The following is a 21,378-nucleotide window of genomic DNA, read 5'->3' on the forward strand; positions in this document are numbered from 1 at the left end:
TAAATCTCATTAAAGAGCTGTTGGTAACCACCAAGGTACGTGTGCCGCTACTGCACCCAAGGTTCTTGGGCTGTGCTGGTGGTTGCTGTGGTGCACAGGCGTCATAGCTGGAGAGGCCTGTTTGCATGGTGCCTTCCTGCTCCCACAAAAGCAAGTCCCCAGGGAGGAAGCCTTCCAGTTAAATCTAGCTCCTATGCTCTGGGTCCTGTATCCAAAGCCAAACCCTCTTCTCAATGGCCAATTTATTAACTCTTTAATCCTGCCACTTCCTTTGTCTGTAAATATAACAATATGGACATACACACACACACACACACACACACACACTGTGGGTTTGTGTAAAATGAGATAATATAGACAAAGTTCCTAACCAGTTGACTGTCCTGACTGTTACCACAGCAACTGGATAGATTAGGGGACTTGAGGGCAGGAGTGGGGAATTGCCCACCTTGCTTGCTGAACACTGAGACTGCCTCTCTTTACAGTTTGAGTCTCCACTTGCGGTGGAGCTCACACCACCTTCTTGAAGGCAGACTGGAGAGCTTTCAAGTTGCTGTATATAAAGCACTCAGCACAAGTCTGCAGAGGACAGAGTGAGACTTAGTACGTTAGTGTTGGTTGGTTGAACGAACAAACAAATGAACGAAAGAATGAACTGGATGAAGTGTGCATCTCTGCTGGCCCAGAGCTTTAGCCCCAGGCTCTGCTTCGACCACTGACACTCTTTGGAAACCGAGGCAAAACGGTGGGATGACTAGTGAGCACGGGAGGGACCCTGAGGCAGCACCAAGAAGAAAGACACTTATAGTGTTGACATCCAAAACGTTTTATAGAACCGTGAGTATTGGGCAATCAGGCAAGTTTGCAGCTTCAGTGAGAGGTTGAGTCACCCTGGCATGTGCGGCTGAGGGCCTCCAACCATAGCTAACTTTCCTTGAGTGTTTACTTCATGCCCAGCATTACTTAAATTGTTTTTACTCCTATTAACTTCCTTGTTCTTCAGAGGAATTGTTTGAGGTGGGCACCTCTGTTAAGGAGAAAGAAGCAGACACTCAGGAGATCTGAGGCCAGGCAGCCTCTCAAACCAGGAAACAGGAACTGACTAACAATGTGGAGTGTCAGCTTCAGCCCTGTCATGTCACTCATCAGCCCTGTGAAACAGTTCCTATCAATCATCCGACTGATGAGACACAAGATAGGAGGCAAAAATCACAGCCAATGGCAACGCAGAGGCTGAGCCCACAGACTGGCTGATGGAGCCCCTCTCTAACGGGGCCGAGGAGAGCTGTTTTAGAGAGCCGGAACCAGCCCCATTCCTGTGTGACCAGTACTGCTCCCCAACCATGGAGGGAGGCTCACAGCAGGCCTGGCAGAAAAGGTTCCCAGACCATGGAGCCCACATCAGTACAGGTGAGGAATTCTGTGACCTGTTCACAGCTCTTGCAGGGTCAAGGAACAAGCCCCAATTGTATCCACACTATCTTCCTGGCCAATGAAGGTCATGGGACTGCTCTGGCCCCCGTCTTGAAATAGCCTGACAGCCAGCAAGCACTGGGAAGGCTGTTTTCACACGGGTAGACAGTGGGTAGACCACCCAGAGCTGGGGTTACAGACATGCACAACAAATACATGGACACAGAATTCCCATCTGATCCAGCAATCCCTCCCAGGTATATACAACAGCCCCAAGAACTGAAAGAAAGCTCTTCCTCTAGAGCAACACTGTGACAACCGAAAGGCGGAAGCAAACCAACAATACGCAGTTTATAGATACAACGGATTCTTGGCCTTAGGAAGGAAGGAAATGACACACCGCAGCTTGAATGAACCATGGAACACGCTAAGTGAAAAAAGCCACACATGTAAAGGACAAATCACCGTATGCTGTCACTTGTGAGGGACTAGGAATGCAGGGGTCAAAGGGACAGGGAAGCGCATAATGGAGAATTCCCATGAACAGCCGTTTCTGGGTATCTATTCAGGGGAGGGATGAGGGAGTTAGTGACTGTTGTATAACAATGTGAAGGCAGAGAACTACAATTTTATAATGGTGTATCAGTAACGTTGATGGTATGTATATATTAACATACTTTTTATGCTTTGTAGAGACAAGGCTTTAATCTGTAGTCCAGATTAAATGGCATTAAAGTCATAGTAATCCTCCTGCCTCAGTTTCTCAAGCACTGGGATTATGTCCCCCCCTCACTCCCTTATAGTATGTGTTGAGGCCCTGGGTTCCATACCTAGTACCCCCGTCCAAACGCACACGTGTACTCACAGTTAACAAACTCTTAATAAACTGTATTTCACACACCTTTAATCCACATATAGGCCAAGACAAGAGCTCCACAGACTGGCAACTAGCCTCTGACACAGCGTCAGAAGGGCAGCAGGCTGCTCAGAAGGCCATAATTAGAGCCACTAATTGAAGAGTCTAGAAATGGTCAGAGCCAGACAGAGTGCGCCCAGCTCTGCCATCCAGGTCTCTCCCTGCTGTCTCTAAGAAAGATTAAAGGCTTCGACCTGCAACACAGACACAGGTGTACTTAGGTCCTCCAGCTGGGGGGCAGGAAGCTGCCTTTCCTGGAAACCCCTTCTGAAACAGGGCAGCCTTTTGGAAGCTGGACCCCTGATTTCCAGACAGCTCCATTGTGGACTTCGCTGCACACGCTGGGCTGTGAAATAACGTTACCTCCGGGTGCCCCGCTGTCTACAGAGGACACGGAACAGTGAAGTGACACCACAGCTGCCCTGTGTGAAAGAGTCACCGGGGAGGACAGACCGCTACTGTCCCAATTTTCAGGGAATAATCCACTTGAGGTCATGGACACTAGCTTCCGTCGGCTACCCCTGCACTCTTTTCCTCCTCAACAAATCACAAGCTGGCCCCGAAGTCCCGCTAGCCCGGAGGGCCATCTCAAGTTTCATTTTCTAATTTTTATTTTAATCTAGTATTTTACTGACAAAAAACAATGTTTATTCCCACCTTGCTAAGAACACATCTAAGAGTCTGCCATGTCCACAGCCTGTATTCTGTAGCTTGATTAAAGTGCAGGTCCTTCTGATGGCAGCCCACCCCAATGACCCTAGGGACTTGCTATGCCGACTGGAAAGCCACCAGCACCTTCATCCATCCCTGTTTGATGAAAGAGAGAGTCGGCAACCCTGGGGCATTTCTTATCCATCAGAGTGCTGAAGCTCCCCCAGTGGCTCCCCTCCCCCAACAGTCTGCAGACCCGACCCAGGGGAGGGCAGGGGGTCATTGGTGGGGTCACTGGAAAAGCCAGGCTCTGCACTTAGGAAGAATTTAACCCTCTTCTTCCCGGCTCGGCACTATCTACCCTGACAGCCCTGACTTGTGAGCATTCTAGTTTAGAGAGAGCCTGCCCAGATGTGAGCCCCCTCCGGTTGGATACAATTCTGGCCGTACCTCTTAAGGTCTTCAAGCCCCAGCTTCCCCCCCCCCTCCACACAAAAGTAGTCAAAAGACCCTTCCCTGCCTGAGGCAGGGGTGGGGGAGGGGCTCAGCCCACTTATTTTCTGTCCAAGTACTTGATACATCAAATGATTTACATGGCCCTATGCACCCCCAGTCATCTGGACACCTTCAGCTCAGAGGCATGCCGCACATCACCCAGACATTTGCACAGAGAGTCAGTTATTACTTCTCCGGATGATTAAATTATAGGTGAGGGGGCACCAGCCTTTGATGCAAAGGCAAGGAAGGGGCGGGTGAAGATAGTGTGCTAAGGCCCTAATTTCCAACAGAAGCAGGCCACGTGGGGAAAGGACTCAGCAGGCATAGCAGGCAAGGCCATCTCCTGGGTGATCGCAAAGGGCTCCCGCTCACTGTCATGTTAGCTACGGAACCACACAACCAACTTACAAGAGGAAACAAAACAAGGCAACGACATCCACGTCGTTTTCAGTAAGCTTATGACTTTGTGTCTGGCCCCATCACAGCCGTCCTCAGTGGCATGCGGCCCTTGGACATCCCTGGAATCTTGAATAGGGCTGGTTTGCGAGCCAGACCCATTTCACAGACAAGGAAATCGACGAGACTAACTCCAAATCCCAAACCACAGACCAGGACCTCTTGGAAAAGGCCACTTCTTATTGACTCTTCAGGCCCCAGCTGCCATCTGTGGAACCTGCATGTATCAGGGACAGTGACCCAGCAAGACTCCTCCCTGCAGCCATGGTCTGAAGAGGAAGCTGTCTCTTGCAGCATCCAGCATCAGGGTCCAAAGGTTAGCTACAGTCTGTTGACCATCACAACTTCTTAAAATGCACGGTCCGGCTTCCAGCATGCCTATGAGCCTCCACTGGTTTTTGCCTGGTGAGAACTAAAGGAGCCGGACAAGTTAATGTCCTCTGAGTCAATCTGTCATTTTTTGTTATGCCTACCCTGCAAGTTTATTCTTTCAGGGTCCGCACCCCAGCCCTGCTGGAGATGCCCAGGATAGCAGGCCTCACCTTGGTGACTTTGGGTAAAATGGTCATCAATAACACAATGGACCCAGCAGCCAGTAACAACAGCAAACCTGGATGAGATCCCTCCAGGCCAGGCTCTACGTGGGCACTTTTCACATTCGCCTGTTGAAGAACCCTCCCCATGCCTGCCCTGGTGGCCAGCACTGCATTCAAAGGAAGAAGGCTGTGGGAAGCTAAAGACGACACTGGAGATGCAATGTCTGTGCCCACCACCCCTGCAGAGGCACACCTCTCTCACTAGATCTTCCAGAGAGCATGATCAGGGTACCGGGCAGCATCCTGTCAGGGCCCAGGGTAGCTCTATCCCTGCTCAGGACGAGGCTCAGTGGTCAGCCAGCTCCACACTCACCACAGATGAAGAGTGAGAACACAGGTATCCCTTTTATCTTTTGTGATTCCCTCTTCTACTGTGAGAAAACTCTGCTCTAAGGAAACAGTTTCCAGGCTGGCGGCCGCACGGCTTCAGCTTCTAAGTGTGCCTGCTTGAATCACTCAAAAAAGTGTTAACAATTTCCTTTTCTTCTGTCTCCGTTGTAAGCAAGATTTCTCAGGTTCTTTGGGGTCCTTTATTTGTTTCCTCAAAAGCCACCCTCCCTGCCGCGAGAGTTTGCTTGTCCGCCATGGGCCTAGCTGGCATCCATGATGGCTTAACTCACATCGCACGGCATTTCCCTTCGCTCCTCCATTCTCCTCCCCTGAGCAGCTGCTGAGTCACAGCTTACCTGTCCAGAGCTTTCACTTTTAAAATCTAATAAATCTGTCTGAGAGAGAAAGAAACAGAGACAGAGACAGAGAGATCCATTCCAATACTGGCCAGAAATCATAGTTCAGGCATCCCACTCCATCTCACTGTCCAGGAACACTGGCATGAGACCTGGCTGTAGCCCCCTTCTGTCAGGTCCCACAGAACACAGTCTCCAGAGAGCTGAGCATGGCTGCCTCATCTCCCACCACACTCAATCATTCCTACACAATGAGGTCTTGATTATGTTTAATTAATGATTAAAGTTTCTAGGAATGTCATTCATTTTAAAAATATACATCAAACCAAGCAGGGCATGGTAGCACGCACCTATCCTGAAAGCACTCAAGAGGTGGAGGCAGAAGGGTCAAGAGTTCGCGGCCTCCCTCAACCACAGCTCATTTTGAGACCCTGTCTCAAAAATGCTGGCCACCAAATCATTGCCTTCTAAAAAGGCCAGCGTCAGAGAGCCTACACATGCAGGGATCTTAGTCAAGGTGGTGACACCCTAAAACCCTTCCTTGGGCACCATGGGTTGGGCGGATGGGAGTGCAACATGGCTCCGAAGCTGCTAGCCTGAGCCCACACCCTTGAGCCCTGGCAAGTAAAGGCAAGGCCCTCCCTCAGTCACCAGCCATTCACACAATGGGAAGGCAGCAACAATGGCTTCAAATGGAAAGGAAAAGAACAGAGACTGCTGGGAATTTTCCTAGGACAATGAGAGACACTTCAGCCTGAATGAACCAGCCACCCATTCTCAAAGTTCTCTGAAACAGCCTCTGTTTCCCCATTGTTAACAAAGTTCCAGCATTGTGGCCTGGGTCCAACGTTTGGCTGAACCAGGTGGACTCTGTCTAAGTGCAGGCTATGTTTCTGCCCAGTTTCTGCCAGCTGCTCCTTGTCCCCGGCTCCCTCCTGAGCCTCTGGACTGGCCCTCACAGTCCCTGGCCCAACAGTGTCCCACATATGCTGATGTGAAGGGCACCAGGGAAGCTAGGAAGCCTGGGTGTGGTGAGCTGAGTCTGCCTTTTGGTGAGCCTCAGGCAGGAGCCTTGAGTTCTGAGAAAGATGATTCTCAGTCCAGAGAAGAGAGGACAAACAACAGGTCTAAGAGGCCACCAGCTGTCCCTAGGAACAACAATGGGCCAGACCTCACAGGTAGAAAGCATGTCCAGGTGCCTGCTGCCTAACACACACCGTGTTCACCAAAAAGTGAACCTGACCTTCAACAGCCACCGAGTGGTACCATGCTTGGGATGAAGCTGGAGCGCAAGAGGTCACCACTGTCCCAACCCTTGGGGTCAGGCTCCACCTTTCTTTCCTGAGCTGAGGTTCCACACCACGAGTATGGTTTCTAGGAGTGGGCTTGAATAAGTGAGGAGATCGCCTGTTGTCAGTGCCGAACATCTGGGAGAATGATGGGGAAAGGAAGGCGGACGTTCGCTTACCTGAGAGAGAGGTGGGGGGCTTGCCTCCAGGAGTGGGGATCAGTTATGCATCCCAGGAACCATGGAGAGCAGCTGGGAAGATGGGGTACCCCGGGTGCCAGCCCTGCTTTCTCCATCCTGGACCCCCACATGACAGTCTGCACACACACACAGACAGCCCAGGAGCCCACAGATCTCTATCTGCCGCCCAATCTTGCACCCACTGAGTGAAATTCCACCAGCTCAGCACATTGCAAAAAGGGGGGGGGGTGTTTTGCTCGTGCGCCATTCTTTCCACGGGGGCGGCCATCTTGCCCGCTCCCCCTCTTCTGGAGGTCTCTTGCATGATTGCCCTCCTTTTCCTTATAGGGGTCTTTCCAGAGTGCTCAAGAAAACACTTCAGGTCTGGTCAACATCACACAGCCCAAACTCCATTTGACAAACAGAAAGCAGAACGTGCGAGGCCCCTCCGGCATGGTGCAGGGCAGGAGCTGCCCACTCTGCTTCCCAGCCTCCTTGTGCATCTATCTTCCGACATGGGCCAGGCCAGGCTCAAGCTAGCCTGTGGTGAAACTGGCGCCTCCTTCATAGCCCAAGACACCCGTCGTCAATCACAACTGTTGATCCCTTCCTCCTTCCTGTCTAGCCCTGCCATGTCCAAGTGGGGAACAGAATGTGCTTGGCTGGAGACCCGGATGCAATAAATTGCTATTAACAGACTCAGTCTGAAAAACAAAACCACGGGCCTCTTCCTTTCTGCTCCTCAACGCGAGTCCCTGTGAGGCCAGGGAGAGAAAGGCTCCCTTTAGGCCAGTCACTTCCAGAGAAACTGGTTCCTGCTGGCTCACCTCTGCCTCCAGCTCTCCCTTCTAGTGGCTACCCCTCACCACGAAGCCTTCCTTCATAAGTGCGAGGCAGGCCGAGGAACCCTGTAAGTTTGGTCCTTGTCACCCTGCTTTATGCCACATGTACTGAGTACCTGCTGAGTACAGCCTGAAGGTGCCCTGACCCCAGCACAGAGATGGCCATTAGTAGGGGGAGAGGCTGGGCATCTATGTTCTGTAATGTAATGGGAAGTGGGTGGAGCACCTATGTTCTGTAATGGGGGGGGGGGGTGGAGAGCAAGAGTGAAAGTCACAGGCAGGACCAGAAGCCCCCACCTTGAGAAAAACAGTGAGAATCACACCCAAGTGACTGGATGAAGGCTGTAAATTCGAAGGCTGTCTGTATTCAAACTACATTAAATACTGACAAAGTCCTGTGGAAAGACCAGGGGCCTGCTGCTCCTTCCTCTCTCTTGCTTGTCTGTGTAGAGTTCCTACAAAGCCATCTTGACCACCTGGCTGTGTGAACCCAGAGCCGTGTCCCCGCCCTATGCCCCAGTATTTGCCCTTAAAGCAACTCGTCTCGTTGGTCTCTGTCCACCTTGGGAACACCTAGGAAACATGACTCAGGGGAGGAAGAGAAAGGGCCATATATTCACACTGGTCATGGCCATGGTGGCAAGTGACAAAGGCCAAGAGAGAACAATGGCCCGTGCCAAGCACATCCTTCCAGATGTCTGGGAAGAGCTGTCTGTGGCTGTAAGGACACAGCCATGACCCAAAGGGCCCTGTCACCCAGACAGAATGGATGATGAATGACCTGCCCCCATGGGTGGGCAACTTTAGGTCTTAGGCCCTGCCTGGGTCTGCTGGGGGCTGATCTGGGTCTTTGCCATTGGGGTGGAGCCCCTGGAGCCCAGAAGGTTCTATATACTCCTAGGCCTTCCAAAGTAAACCTCCAAGAGACCAGGCAACAGTCCTAAACTCACATGCTCACAAACCCGAGTGTCCACAGTCCCATACTCCACCCCCAACACATAGAGCTATCAGAGGAGATGCTGGGGATGGGGGTGGCGAGGGGGCTCCTCCCTCATAAGAAAGGGCACAGGAGCAACTCTAGGCAGCCCCAGCAGAGCCACATGCCTGGTGATGCCCACTCACTGAGTGCAGGCTTCCCCCGTTCAGTCCTGCACAATGGCAGAATCCTCAACAAAGCCAGAGGTCCTGGATCGCCCAGCCTCACCCATCCACACAGGCCACGGACAGCCTAGCCATCAACTCTAGAAAGCCAAAGAAAAGACAGACCATTGTTTCCTTTGATGGACATGACAGGTCTGTGCTGCAAGTGTATCTTCGGGAGCACCCTCACCTGTCGGGCACTATATACCTGCCCATGCTCCCGCCCTATCCTCACACAAATCCTGTGGGGATTTCAAACCTCTCCACAGGTGAGCCATCAGAGCGTGAGGCAGACAGTCCTGTTATCATCCCATTTTACAGATGAGGAAATAAGACCTAGTCTGGCTACAGAGGCTTCCTGACGGCTGGCACTGTCCCCAGTCCCTACAACAAAGCCAGCAGTAAAGGTTACCACAGGTCTCTCATGAATGATTATGAAGGAGGAGAGGGTGTTGTCACACTTGGCTACTCCAGGCTCACGGATTTCTTGTGATCCCCCACTCCTGTACTCACTATACCCTGTCCTCTGCCAAGCTCCAGGCTCTCTCCTCTCCTATGCCTCTTGGGCTCGCTGCCCCAACAAGGCAAACCTCAGACCCATAGAGACCGCTGGGCTATATGATTATGAGGGACAGGTTCCCTTCCTCCTGGGGTGTACCTGCACGATCTGTTCTAAGCACGCATAAACACAGGCCGAAAGACAACACCTCAGTTGACCTGGTCATTGGACTCTGGGCAGGCAGAAGGGAGGGAGCAGGGTGCCCCCTGAGATGGGAAGATGGAACAAGAGGCCCTTTGTGTCAGCAGCTCCTGAGACACCTGTTCCCTCCTGCTTTTGGTGGCTTCCCTCCCCCAACCTCTGAGCAGCCTTGTTTATCCTGCAGTGCTGGCACTGGCAGCTTGACTCCTGCATGGGGCTCCGCAGCCCCGGCCAGCACCTGCCTGCCTGGTCCTGGCAGTCCAGAGAGGCTCTAGTCAAACATGGATTACCCACACGGACCCGCTGCTAGGTTTGGGGAGGGCAGCAAAGGGTGGGCAAGTAACGCAAGCATTTTATGCCAGCTTGGCTATGACAATGCTATCCCTGGGCTGCCTGGGAGCAGGCATCCAGTCACCTGGTGCCCAAGCTCTGCTAGAAAGGAAGGCAGCTCCCCGCCCCCCCCCCAAGTCCCTATGCGTATAACACACAGTAAAAGGCAGCCCCACCCTGGCCGTAGTTCCCTTTAACATCATTCTTTGCATTCATGAGGCCCCAGCTGACTTCCAGGTTAAGACCTTAGGGTGTAACCTTTAAAGCTACCACTACCCCATGTGCCTAGACAGGTTCTATCTGACCAGTCACCTCCTTAGATGCCATGACACAGTGGCTCGCTCCCCATGAAGGACATGGATGGGTGACTTTCGATGATGGGTGAAGACAGGAAGGATCTGGTGCCAAGATCCGTGTGCTGAGACCACGCAGGCAAGCAAAACCCCTCAGCTCCCATTCTCCTTCCGTTGTGCTGGGGCCCCAGCGAAGCACTCCTAGCCAATCAGCCTTGACTTGGACACCAGGAGTTACTCCTGCGACCACTCCAGGAGGGCCAGAGTCCACGGTCCCTCTTTAAACTGCCAAAGGTACCACACTTGAACACAACCCTCCCCTCAGCTCTGCTCTCCCACAATTTCACATCAGTGCCGAGCAAAGAAGAATCCATATAGCTAGTCAGGCCGGGCATGGTGGTGCAGTCTTTAATCCCAGCACTCAGGAGGCAGAGGCAGGCAGATCTGTGAGTTCGAGGCCAGCCTGGTCTACAGGGTGAGTTCCGGGACTACACAGAAAAACTCTGTCTCAAACAAAACAAAAAAAGAAACAAAAAGCCAAATAGTCCAAATCACTCTCACAATTTGAGGTGTCACACTGAAGAACACTGATCTAAAACTAGGCAAAGGTAAGGGCAAGCTGTGGCTGAGGAGGAAGGCTGCTTCCTGCCAAGCCTGAGAACCTGAGTCCAATCCCTGGATCCATCAAAGAGGGTCATGGCAGAAAGAGCTGACTCTTGGAAGTTGTCCTCACATGTGTGCACTCAAGAAAAGGGAAGGAACGATATGAAAGTCAACGTGCAGCCAGTTTGAAAACTGTTGTGTGACACATACTGATCCAGCCTCAACTAGTAGAGCCAGTCCATCAGCAGGGGACCTGCTGGTGGGAGACAAAAGCCTACATACAAGGCCTTTGTTTCAAGCTGTCAGGCTTTGGGTGAAGAAGCTGGCCATACTGGAAGTTCACTATCTTGACTATCTAGGCACGGCCCCTCTTCTCATCTGCCTACCAGAGAGTCTAACACCTAGTCTAGATAGGGCCTGGAAGCAGCCGATTGCAACAGGGTCAAGTGTACAGTCGTTCGGACTACACACTGCAAAACTCCCAAGCACCGCTCACCTTGAGTTGGACACTCATTTCAACAGTCCTCAGGCAGACAGCAGTCAATCCATGCCTTGTTTCTCACATACCAAAGAGAAGGGAAGAGAAACTTCTGCTGTTTCCTACTGCACACTAAGATACAACACAGAGCCCTTCCCTCTGTCCCCTGTCTAGGGAACATATTGAACCTACAGAAAAGACCTCTCTCCTGTTACCCCTACTGGGGGCCTGCTGGGCTCCACAACGCTATCTTACTGAATCTGCAGAAGACAGGAGCAGAGAGCAAGAGGGTGCCTGCTGCCTGGCCCTCCCTAGTAGACAGGTGAAACCCCAATTGGATTCTCCTCCATCTTGCCTCCCCAAAGGCCTCTGCTCTGGTCTGTTCTTTCCCTTCCAGTCACTCTTCCCTTCCCTTGGGGATATTGTTCTGATGTCCTCAGGGTCTCCCTGGAGCTCCTAGATGCCCCACCTGGCCCAGGCCCTGTGAATAAACATATAACTCTCCACTCTCTCCACCCAGACAAATGAGCCCCTTGATTTCAAGGGGTCCTAGTCCTGTCCCACCCAACACCCGGGCCTGCTCCCAGAGCCCCACTGTACTTTCACACAGGCTTACTGCCAGCCTCTTAACCTTCCTTCCCCACCCCACCCCACCCCTCAAGACACAGGCTGAGAACCCAGGCCTCCCTGGATTGGTAGAATGACTTCAGACTCCTTCAGTAGAGCTCGGAGGAGGGAGGGGTGGTTTGGCCCACAGAAAACTTGCAGGGAGAGCCAGATCCCTCTGGTCTAGTCAAACTGCACCAAGGCCAAAGCTATAAGGCTGGCAAGTCCCTGACTACACCTCAGTCAGTGCTGTTGAGTGTTTCAGGGGCCCCTGGGCTACAAAGTGGTCTGGCCCAGCCTCAAAGGCCCCTTGTCCTGTGATGGTCACCCGCCTGGCAGAAAGCCCCTTTCAGCACCCAACTCCTCCAGGTCTCTCATGGAATGGTCCATTCCTTTCTGTCTCACCGGCAAATCGCAATATATCTTAAATCCTTTCATTCTGATTAAAAAAAAAAAAGTAACTACACTTCTAATGCTACTTTTAGACACTAGAAATGACTAAGTATGTGGCTCAGTGCTATGCCTAGCATGGTCAAACAAGGCACTGGAGTCCTTCCCCAGCACAGAAAACAATAAAATGAACCACAACTTAAAAAAAAAAAAAAAAAGTCAGCAATGGCAGCGGGCCTCAGAAGGGCCACCGGGATACTGGGGCTGCCGCTCTCCCTGCGGTGCCCCGGGCCTATCGGGACAAAGGGAGCCCCCATGTCAGCTGCCCCCTTCACTGGTCACACCTGGACCCCAAGGCACCTGCCTGGACCCAACTCCGCGCAGGCGCCGACCCCTTGTCCTCTCGAGGGGCGGGGCGGCCCACAGGAACCGGTTCTCCGCCCGGCCGGTTCCGCAGGCAGGAGGCGGGGTGCTAGGAGGACAGGCCGGCCGCCTTGGGGCGGGTCCCCAGGGAGTCAGGCCTGGCAGGGACTCCAGATCCAAACACCAGGGGCCGGGCGCCAGCGGAGCGCCCTGGACTGCCCCTTCCCTTTCTTCTTTCAAGCCAGAACACTGAAACCTTACCTAGGACCTGTCCTTACAAAGCACGGGGGAGGGGCAACGTAGAGGGAGAGCCCAATGCTCCTTTCCAATCCCTGCCCCATCCATCCCCAGGGACAGTTTACCGGGCTTACTGCTAAGGCCAATGGGAGTGGGATGTGGGTTTCTCTCTGTGGTACCGAATGCCAGGTTTGCAGCTTCTCAGAGACCAGAAGCGCCTAGCTGGATAATATGACTTAGGAAAAAGGCAGCAGACATTGTCCCCACTTCTTCCTAGTCTTGTAACCCAATTACTTCTGCCCCTTCAGTATCTGGACCTCTTCTAAGTGGTCTGGTACCAGGCCACACACTACATAGCTTTAGCTGTGGCTGGCTCTTGAATGGAAGCAGGGAAGCGAGCCACTTCCTCCCCTCCTGCCCTCCTGCCCTCGAAGCCTATAGGTCTGATCACAACCTAGCACTTTCTCTGGGACTTGGAGTCATTGACAGTATCACAGCCTGACAGTCCTAGGGGCCCCCAAGCCAACCCAAAGCCACCAAAGCACAGAGGTCTTCTTAAAACTGGGAAAACCTCGTACCAAGCCTGGGTCATGAGGGCCAGAAGTCCAGAGGAGCAGGGTCTCGTTGGCATAGAACAGGGACATGTAGGATGCATCTGCATTGTAAGAAAGCATGGTGATACACATCCCCTTCAGGGACAGTGGCAGAGGGTGGAGGCGGCCTTGCCCAAAGGGCAAATAATGAATCTCTAAGGTAGGTCTTTGGGAACACGTAGGTCAACAGAGAAGGGCCAGCATTCAGATCATGCCTGCTGCCTGCATCAGGGAGACTGTAGGTGCTAGTTCTTCATCTGGTGACAGGAGTTCTGACAGCAACCCAGGGCATTGCAGGAAGGGGACTAGCATAGGGTAGGAATGGCAGCAAGTGCAGGCAGAAGCAGGCCCTCCTAAGCAAAAGGAAAATAACTCCCATTCAAGGGGGCAGCCCTTCCTGCAGAGGCCTTTGCAAACACTCAGCTTCACCCATCAATGTACTGAGGAGACGGGTGCAGGACAGGGGTGTGGATTCCTTTTACCACGGCATTAGCTTCCTGAAAGCACACCTATGGTAGCCCAAGAAAGGCCACCCCAAACCTCCAGAGGAAACCTTAGTGTGTGAGCCCTTAAGGGCAAGAACCATGGGTGTCCAGGAGGAGCAGGTGCAGCTACCAACATACCTACCAGGGGCCTCAGCAGCTCTAAGAGGCCGTTGGCTCACCTCATAGACCAGAAACAGGACATCTGCTCTACCTAAGTCCTTCTCATAGGACACACAATTCCCAAATCTGTTATTTATTTATTTATTTATTTATTTATTTATTTATTTTTAAAGCAAAAAGACCCTGTTGGGCTACTTCCCATCTGCAAATAAGGCTGCAGGATGGACCTGAGGTTGGCAACATCTCTTCATGATCTTCATGATTCCTGGTCCTGGTGCTTCTGAATTATACACATACACACATACACACATACACACATACACACATACACACATACACACACACACACACACATCTCCCCTCTGGTTTCTCCTGAACTCCACATGTTCCATGCTTCCCCTCCCTACATATGTGGACATATGTAAAGTGGAGACCATCTCTTTCTTTGACCTCCACACAAATACAGTGCCGCAAGTCCCTACCACTAACACACAAACACTAAATAAATAAGTGTAATTAAAATTTTTTAAACAAACAAAAAAAATAACCCTCTACATGTACACATCTAATTATCTGCACCAGATTGTATCATACATGTATCAGTGTGTGGACACATATCAGCTTTTCCTCTACTTTCTCCAGGTTCTAAGGTGTTCTGCTGAAAGTATTTTGGGGGTTGGGGTATTGTTGATAAGTGTGCACATGTACTAAATTTACAAAGAACAAAATAAACTACAACAAAAAACACAATTTCTCCTCCCTCAGCCATCATTTCCTGCCCTGGGGCAATAGGAATCAGTTTCTTTGGTATCAAATCATCTTAAAAAATCATAAATCACTCTACTCTCCAACGGCTTCCTGTGGAGCTGACAGTAAAATGCAGCCCACCCCCACCCCCAGTCACTCTACCAGGTGCCACCAGCCAGGCTCTGGCCCTCCTGATCCTACAGGCTCTTTTCCAACCACCAAGCTGCATACTTGGTTCTGACCTGGGAGGAGGAGAGCATGTGCTGGTGCCTCAGCCTGGAATGCTCCTCTTCCCAGCTGTGTGCAGCTGGATCCTTCTGTCTTCAGGCCTATGCTACCCTGAGTTCTTCCCAGGGCAGTCTTCACTGGCCTCCCAACAAGCCCACTGCCCTGTGCTCTACCTACCTCCCCACACTGGGTATTTTTTCTCATGGTCTGGTACTCTCTTCACGGGACCCCCATTAGAAAGCAGCCGCTCTACAAGAGGTAGGCAATCCACTTGTTCACCTACTATCACACTTGTCTAGCCCAGGCCTGGCAGGAGATTGGCATATTCCTTCCACAAGTTTCTGTTAAGGAATGAAGCAGATGTTTTAAACTTTGCATCTGCAAACCGCCTACTTGCAGGACCTGCCCAACACCAAGTTTTCCCACACTGGCCACCCACCCCCACTCCCCATGCCTGGTAAGGGTCAGAAGGTCAGGGAAGGAAGAAAGGGGTGCCCCTGGATCTCCCCTCCCTGTCCTATGCCGCAATAAAGACAAGAACCTGTGTCTCCCCTACATTCCGAGTAGCCTCTCCAACTGTCACTGTAAAGTTGGAGGTGACAGCTCTCATTTATCTAAGTCTCAGATGCAGTATGCTTGGCAGCCAGGCTAGCTAGGCTAGGTTCTCAAGTGAGCCCCAGCAACAGGAAACAGATCCTACCCTGGGAACAGAACCCTCTAGGGCAGACAGTCTGCCTGGCCCACCTGACTTCCCCTGAGTCCCAGACACCTGGGATCCTCTTAGTAAAAATCCATCCAGTTCCCCGAGACACAAATGCACATCCAATCCTGGGTCTGCAGCACAGACCAGGGTGTCCAGGGAATACCCTTTCGAAGACATTTCCTTCCTGGGGCTGTTTCCAGGGAGAATGCTAGCTACATGGTGTGAAGATTAATTTTTAAGAGGAAAGAAGGAAGGGAAGAAGGAAGGAAAAAATACTCAAGAAGGTTGAAGCAGATAAATAACTAGAAGGTAAGTTTGGGTAGATCAGAATCCAGAAGAGGTAGGAAGGAGAGTGAGGTCACTTCCTCCCCGTAAGTAATAATTACTAAAATTGATCAAATGGACACAATCACAAAGATTGCGGGCTCTATACACGGTCCTTTAAATTATAATGGTTCAGGTTGGAGATACTGCTCCGTGGTAGTCTCTTCCCCAGTATGAACTAGACCCTGGGCTTGATAATACTGTTATTACAGGAAGGACAGTAGCTAGCTGGGCATGGTGTCTCTGCCTTTAATCCCAGCACTCAGGAGACAGAGGCAGGAGAATCTGAGTTCGAGGCCAGCCTGGTCTACAAAACAAGTCCCAGAGTGGCCAGAGCTACACAGAGACCCTGTATTGGAAAACAAACTAACAGTAACAACAATAATAAACGTAAATATGAACACAGTACCCAAGATTTCCTGCATGTTGAGCTAGAGCTCTTCCACTAAGTTACATCCCGACACCAACAGCTAACAGTTGCCGAGCATTTATTTACTTTGTGCCGCATGGCGCTGAGATTGCCTTTAGACTTTTCATCCTTAAGACCACCCCCACGAGGTGGCCACTGTCAGAATTTAACCTCACTATACAGATAAGTAACCCGAGCAAGGGAGGTGGGTCAAATTGCCTCCGGTGGCACCACCAGCGGCTGCACCACTGTACAACTCCAGCTTAGCTTCCTGGTTCTAACTACAAGGCTATCTGGCGTTCCGTGGTACAGACCTTCCAAACCAGCATCCTTCAAACCATCAACATACGCCAGCTTCAAAGATAGAAGCACAGATCCGCCCTTTTTTTAATCTGAGAAAGTACAGGCGATGTTTGGACATCGCCAGGATCAAGCAACCCATCTCTGTCAAGAACAAGACCCAAGTGTGCTGAATCTAGCACACAGTGAGGGACTTCCTACCGCATCAAGAGGTTGGAAACAGGGTCTCTGGGAACCTTGCTCGGAGTGGCAGCATCACTAACTGACAGCCTTAGGTCAGACCCCTCCGCCAGCGCCAGCGCTAAGGCGCCGGGCCCGGAAATTCCCACAGAGCTAAAGCAAACTTCCCAGGAAAACTCCTCGGTTTCCTCTAAGCTCTTGTCGCGGAGATGCTGCCAAGAGCGCCAGCTGCTGGGGACCCTCCCAGGCGAGAGCCACCGCTGAAGCGCCCCGGGTCCTCCCGGAATAATCCAAGGCTGAAGTTCAAAATTCACGTCCAGCCCAAGCCGGACCCCCGGCCTCGCTATAGACTCTGGGACAGCTCCCACTCTCCGTGCCTCTTCCCCCCAGCTTCAAGTAATGAGGCACCTCCTGCCAGGACATGTAGGCTGGTTGCAGGGAGATCCCGCAGGCGATCCTACAGCTCCTGGGGAATCTGAGCAGCCGCAGCTGGCGCGTGCACACACACGCACGCACACACAAACACACTCGCGTGATTGTGTGTTTACGTACCGAACGTGGGATGGGAAAACAATGGCGAACCGCTGGGACTACGCGACCACCCCCCCCCCACCCCCATCCCATCAGCCCTGTACTCAATTTATTTCTACCGTGAAAGGGGCTGAAAGGCGCTCCTCCGACACTCCACCGTGGGACGCAGGGGTGGCAAGGGGCAGGCTGGAGTGGAGAGAAGACAAGAGCAGCAACGGCTGAAAAAACGGGAGGCGGCGCCCGGCTGGTCCGCGGGGAATGAACGGGAGCCGTGGGAAGGGCGCGCGCTCAACCCCGGCTGCCCAATGCATCCCGGGGCCGGAGCTCCGCGTTGCGGGTGTCCGAGCCCCACGTGGGGCTCTCACGGGGACAGCCAAGCTCAGGCTGGGAGTGCTTAAACTGGGCGCGTTGGTCAGGCTGGGGCGAAAGACCTAAGGCCGACGGGTCGCAAAGGGCGGGCGGGTAGAGGACCCCCGAAGCCCGGCTCGCGTGGCGCGCGCACGCCACCCCCAACGGCCTGTAGCCACTGCCCTCCAAAAGGACGCGGGATCAGCGCGGCGCCACCGGCCGGCGTTGTGAGGGGTCTGGTAGGATCGGCTCCGCCTGGCAAAAACTTTGCCCAAGATGGAAAGTCGCGCGGAAGAGAGCCAGCGTGTCCCTAAGAACGCGGGGGGCGCGCGTGTCAAACTTCGCGAGGCTGGGTGATGGGGCGCGCGGCGCGGAGGGGCGCACTTACTAATCGGTCGGGCGCTGGCCCGGGGTCGCCACTCCGCGCTCCGGCTTCTGCTCAGTGCGTCCCGGCAGCCAGCAGCCTGGCCTTCCCGCTCACATGCCCCGGCAACGCGGCGGGCAGCGGGCCGGGGCGGCGCGGCGCGGCCGGGCGGAGGCACGCCCCCCGCCGTGGGCTGAAAGCGCTCAGGACCCGCGGCCCGCCTGGCTCCGCTGGCCACGGTCGCGGGCGCCGATCTGAGGACCGGTCGGGCGGCGCCCTCCTCCGAGCCAGGCCGCTCGGCACTCTGCCCTCTGCCCCCGGCTGGCCGCCGCCGCGTTCTCTTCCGCAGTCCGGCTCCCGGACTCGCGGCCGCTGCGCCGGCGGGCAGTGCGCTCTGCCCCTCCGCGCAGCTCCGAGCCCGCTGGGTCCAAAGCCAGGGCCTCCGAAGCTGAGCGCGCCGCCCGGGCCTTCGACCTCCACCGGCCGCTCCGGAGCTTGGCTTCCAGGAGCCGCGCTCGTACACTTCAGTTCCCAGGCGGGACTGGAGCAGGGCGCTCGCCGCTCGCTTCTGCGAAAGCCACTCCGACAGCCTCCGAGGAGAAAGAGGGAGGGAGGGAGGGCGCGAGCGGGCGGGGGAGGAGGGAGGGTGTGGAGATGGAGGAGGGAGGGACAGAGCTTCCTCCTCCTCCTCCTCCTCCCAGCAGCTGGTCCAGCCAGGCCTCAACAGCTGGAGACCTGTGCTGGGAAGGGGACAGCAGAGGTTCTCCGGAGTGAGACCTGTGGAGATGTAGTGACCCACTGGGTAGAGAAAATGGGGGAGGAAGGTGAATTCTGCCTAGTCCCTCGACCCAGGTTTGAGAGTTACTACAGGGAATTTTCATTCCTTTTAACAAGTCCAGTTCACAGCCTCCTCCAGAGACCCCGAGATTGGACTTAATTTTTCTCACTGGTAAATCAGGCTGGCCTCGAACTCACAGAAACCTGCTTGGCTCTGCCTCCAGGATGCTAGGATTAAAGGCATGCTCCTTGAGAGCTGCTCTTGGAGCTGGGAGTGGCTCATGCCTAAAATACCTGGGAAGCTGAGGCAGGAGGATCTCAATTTGAAACCAACCTGAGGGCAAGGAGAGACCTGCTTTGATGAGATCAGATCTATGACAGCTTCCGAATGTCTCTGGCCACTCCCTAGCCCTGTCCTTTTTAGAATTTCTCCAACAAGTCCTTCCTTTCTTCCTGCCCCATTTAGGAGAAAGGCATGTTTGAAGAAGGATTTCTCCTCATTCGGCCCATCTATTAAATGTCTACACTAGACCTGACCCAAGCAGATGCCAGGGATCACCAAGATGAATGACACAGTGACAGCCCTTCCTGGATTCCCATGTTGTGAAGGAATTCTACAAAGTGCTAGAGCCATAGGATCTACCAAGGAGGCTAAGCTCTGGGGACTTGGATCAGAGGCTCCTTTGGAAAGACCACAGTTTCAAGTGGGTCTTGAAGACCTGTGGGAGCAGGGCTGGTTGAAGGAACGCCCATTGTGGGACTGTATGACCCTCTCCCTCTCCAGCGAGTGGTGGCCAAGCAGGAAGCTTCCATAGGATGCGTGCATTTCATCAGTCCCTGCTTCCCTGCCTGGGTGACAACTCTTTGATAGTCTTCTGTCTTTCGGGTCTCAGTCTGGTACCAGCTTCTCAGGCAATCTTTCTTGAGGATCAGATCATGGCCAGAAGCTCCATCCATGGGCTCTGAGAACCCCGCAGGTCATTTGCCTGTCTATGCCGTGTCGTTGAGATGGTAAACTCTTTGGGACAGGGAGGGATGTGCCTCTTGTTCACGGTTAGATCCTATGTGTCTAGATAGGACTTGGCAAAGAGGAGGCCCTTAATACATTCGTGTTTATCAGTTGGCTCTTTACAGAGAAAGGGGTTCTAAGTAGGGCTCTGGTGCAATCAGTTGAGCTGAGGTACAGAGCTTGGCCAGTGAGGAGCTTCAGAAGGGTGAAGACCTGAGCCACGGTAGGGCTAGAGTGTGGGAAAGCAGATGGGAAAGGCCAATGATAACTGTTGAGGATATGGTTTTAGGGCGACTGGATGGGATCATTTCAGAAGCCAGTAAAGAATTATCCAAGTGCCACCCTCTTTCTCTCCTCCCAGACAACATGTCTGTGCACCCATACCTTGTGGTTTCCCTCTGGCCTCTGGTCAGCTTCAGTGGTGCACTTCTCTGTGGGCCCCTCCCTGTCCCTGCCATTAGCTACAGCAGATGGAGACAGACAAGGATGGAATTTGAACTGGGTGTGGAGTTAGTCTCCTTTAACCCCAGCCTCAGGAAGCAGAGGCAGGTAGATCTCTATGAGTTTGGAAGTAGCCTGATCTACATAGTGAGACACTGTCGTCATCATCATCAACAACAACAATAACAACAGCATAATATAAGTTAAGACAAAATAAAACCCTGGCATCTCTAAAAACAACAACAGGGAGCCTAAAGGTGCATGCTCCTGTCTCCATCACTCACCGCCTGGCAGTTCATTTCTAACACAACCCTCCCACTCACTGCCACCAAATTAAGCTATGAAGTGTCTGCTGCTGATATGGCACTGTTTTCCCATAAAATGTCTAGTGCCACCTTACTGACTTTGTGGCACCAGTATCTTTGACATCATTCTAGAATGGGGGCGAGGGGGGGAAGCTAGAGACAGTAAGTGGAGGGAGGAAACTATTGAAGGATGCTAGGTCTTTCTTATGACCACACCATCAAATGTATACCTCTAATATCAAATGCATACCTTGTAATACTCATTCTGCACCCCCACACTCCAGAATATTCTCCAACCTTGCAGCATGTTCTTTCTCAGACTCCCTTGTTTATGTCTTCCCTCAGCACCATCTCGAGGGGCCTGTTCTTCTGAAGTGTTCTCCATGCCCCACTTTCCTGCCTGTCTACCTTCTATCCTAAGATGGAAAAAAAAATATTTTGAGACAAGGGCTCATATAGCCCAGGTTATCCCCAAACTCTAGAGGCCGAACTTGAATTTCTGGAACTCCTGCTTCTGCCTCCCAAGTGCTGAAATTAGAAGAGCTCACAGCATGGGAAGGTTTGTGCAGGGCTGGGGATGGAAACTAGGTTCCTTCTGCATGTTATGGCAGCACTCTACCAACTGAGCCACACCTCCAGTCCCCCAAGACGAAATTTTATCTGTTTTCAAAATGTTGAGTACTGTTATTGGGTCCAGACTCAAACACCAGGTCAATCCATGTGACAAAAATGAATTGTAATCAAGCCACTACTGACTCAGAAGCTGAACTGTGACCCTGAGCCACAATGTTTCAGAGCTTTTAAGCCTGAAAACCCACAAACATCTGAGCCGAGTTACAGTTACATTT

General features: G+C 52.7%; 1 protein-coding gene across 4 annotated transcripts in view; it reads right to left on the reverse strand.

Moving 5' to 3' along the window:
• The window catches only part of Sox13 (SRY-box transcription factor 13), a 43,169-nt gene extending 24,582 nt beyond the window's left edge, over positions 1–18,587 (reverse strand). For 2 of the 4 annotated variants that reach the window (XM_021161809.3, XM_029480257.2), the window contains exon 1: positions 16,777–17,272. In XM_021161809.3, the coding sequence (XP_021017468.2) occupies positions 16,777–16,781 (5 nt within the window). In that variant the 5' untranslated portion in view covers positions 16,782–17,272. Of the gene's footprint in view, positions 1–6,684; positions 7,338–16,776; positions 17,273–18,022 lie in introns of those variants that run through there. The other 2 variants (XM_021161800.3, XM_085841164.1) reach the window with 2 other exon arrangements.
• Between the last annotated feature and the right edge of the window lie 2,791 nt (positions 18,588–21,378).

Source organism: Mus caroli, unplaced genomic scaffold (assembly GCF_978045245.1).
Source record: "Mus caroli unplaced genomic scaffold, Mus_caroli_1 scaffold_1, whole genome shotgun sequence".
In the NCBI taxonomy this organism is placed as follows: domain Eukaryota; kingdom Metazoa; phylum Chordata; class Mammalia; order Rodentia; family Muridae; genus Mus; species Mus caroli.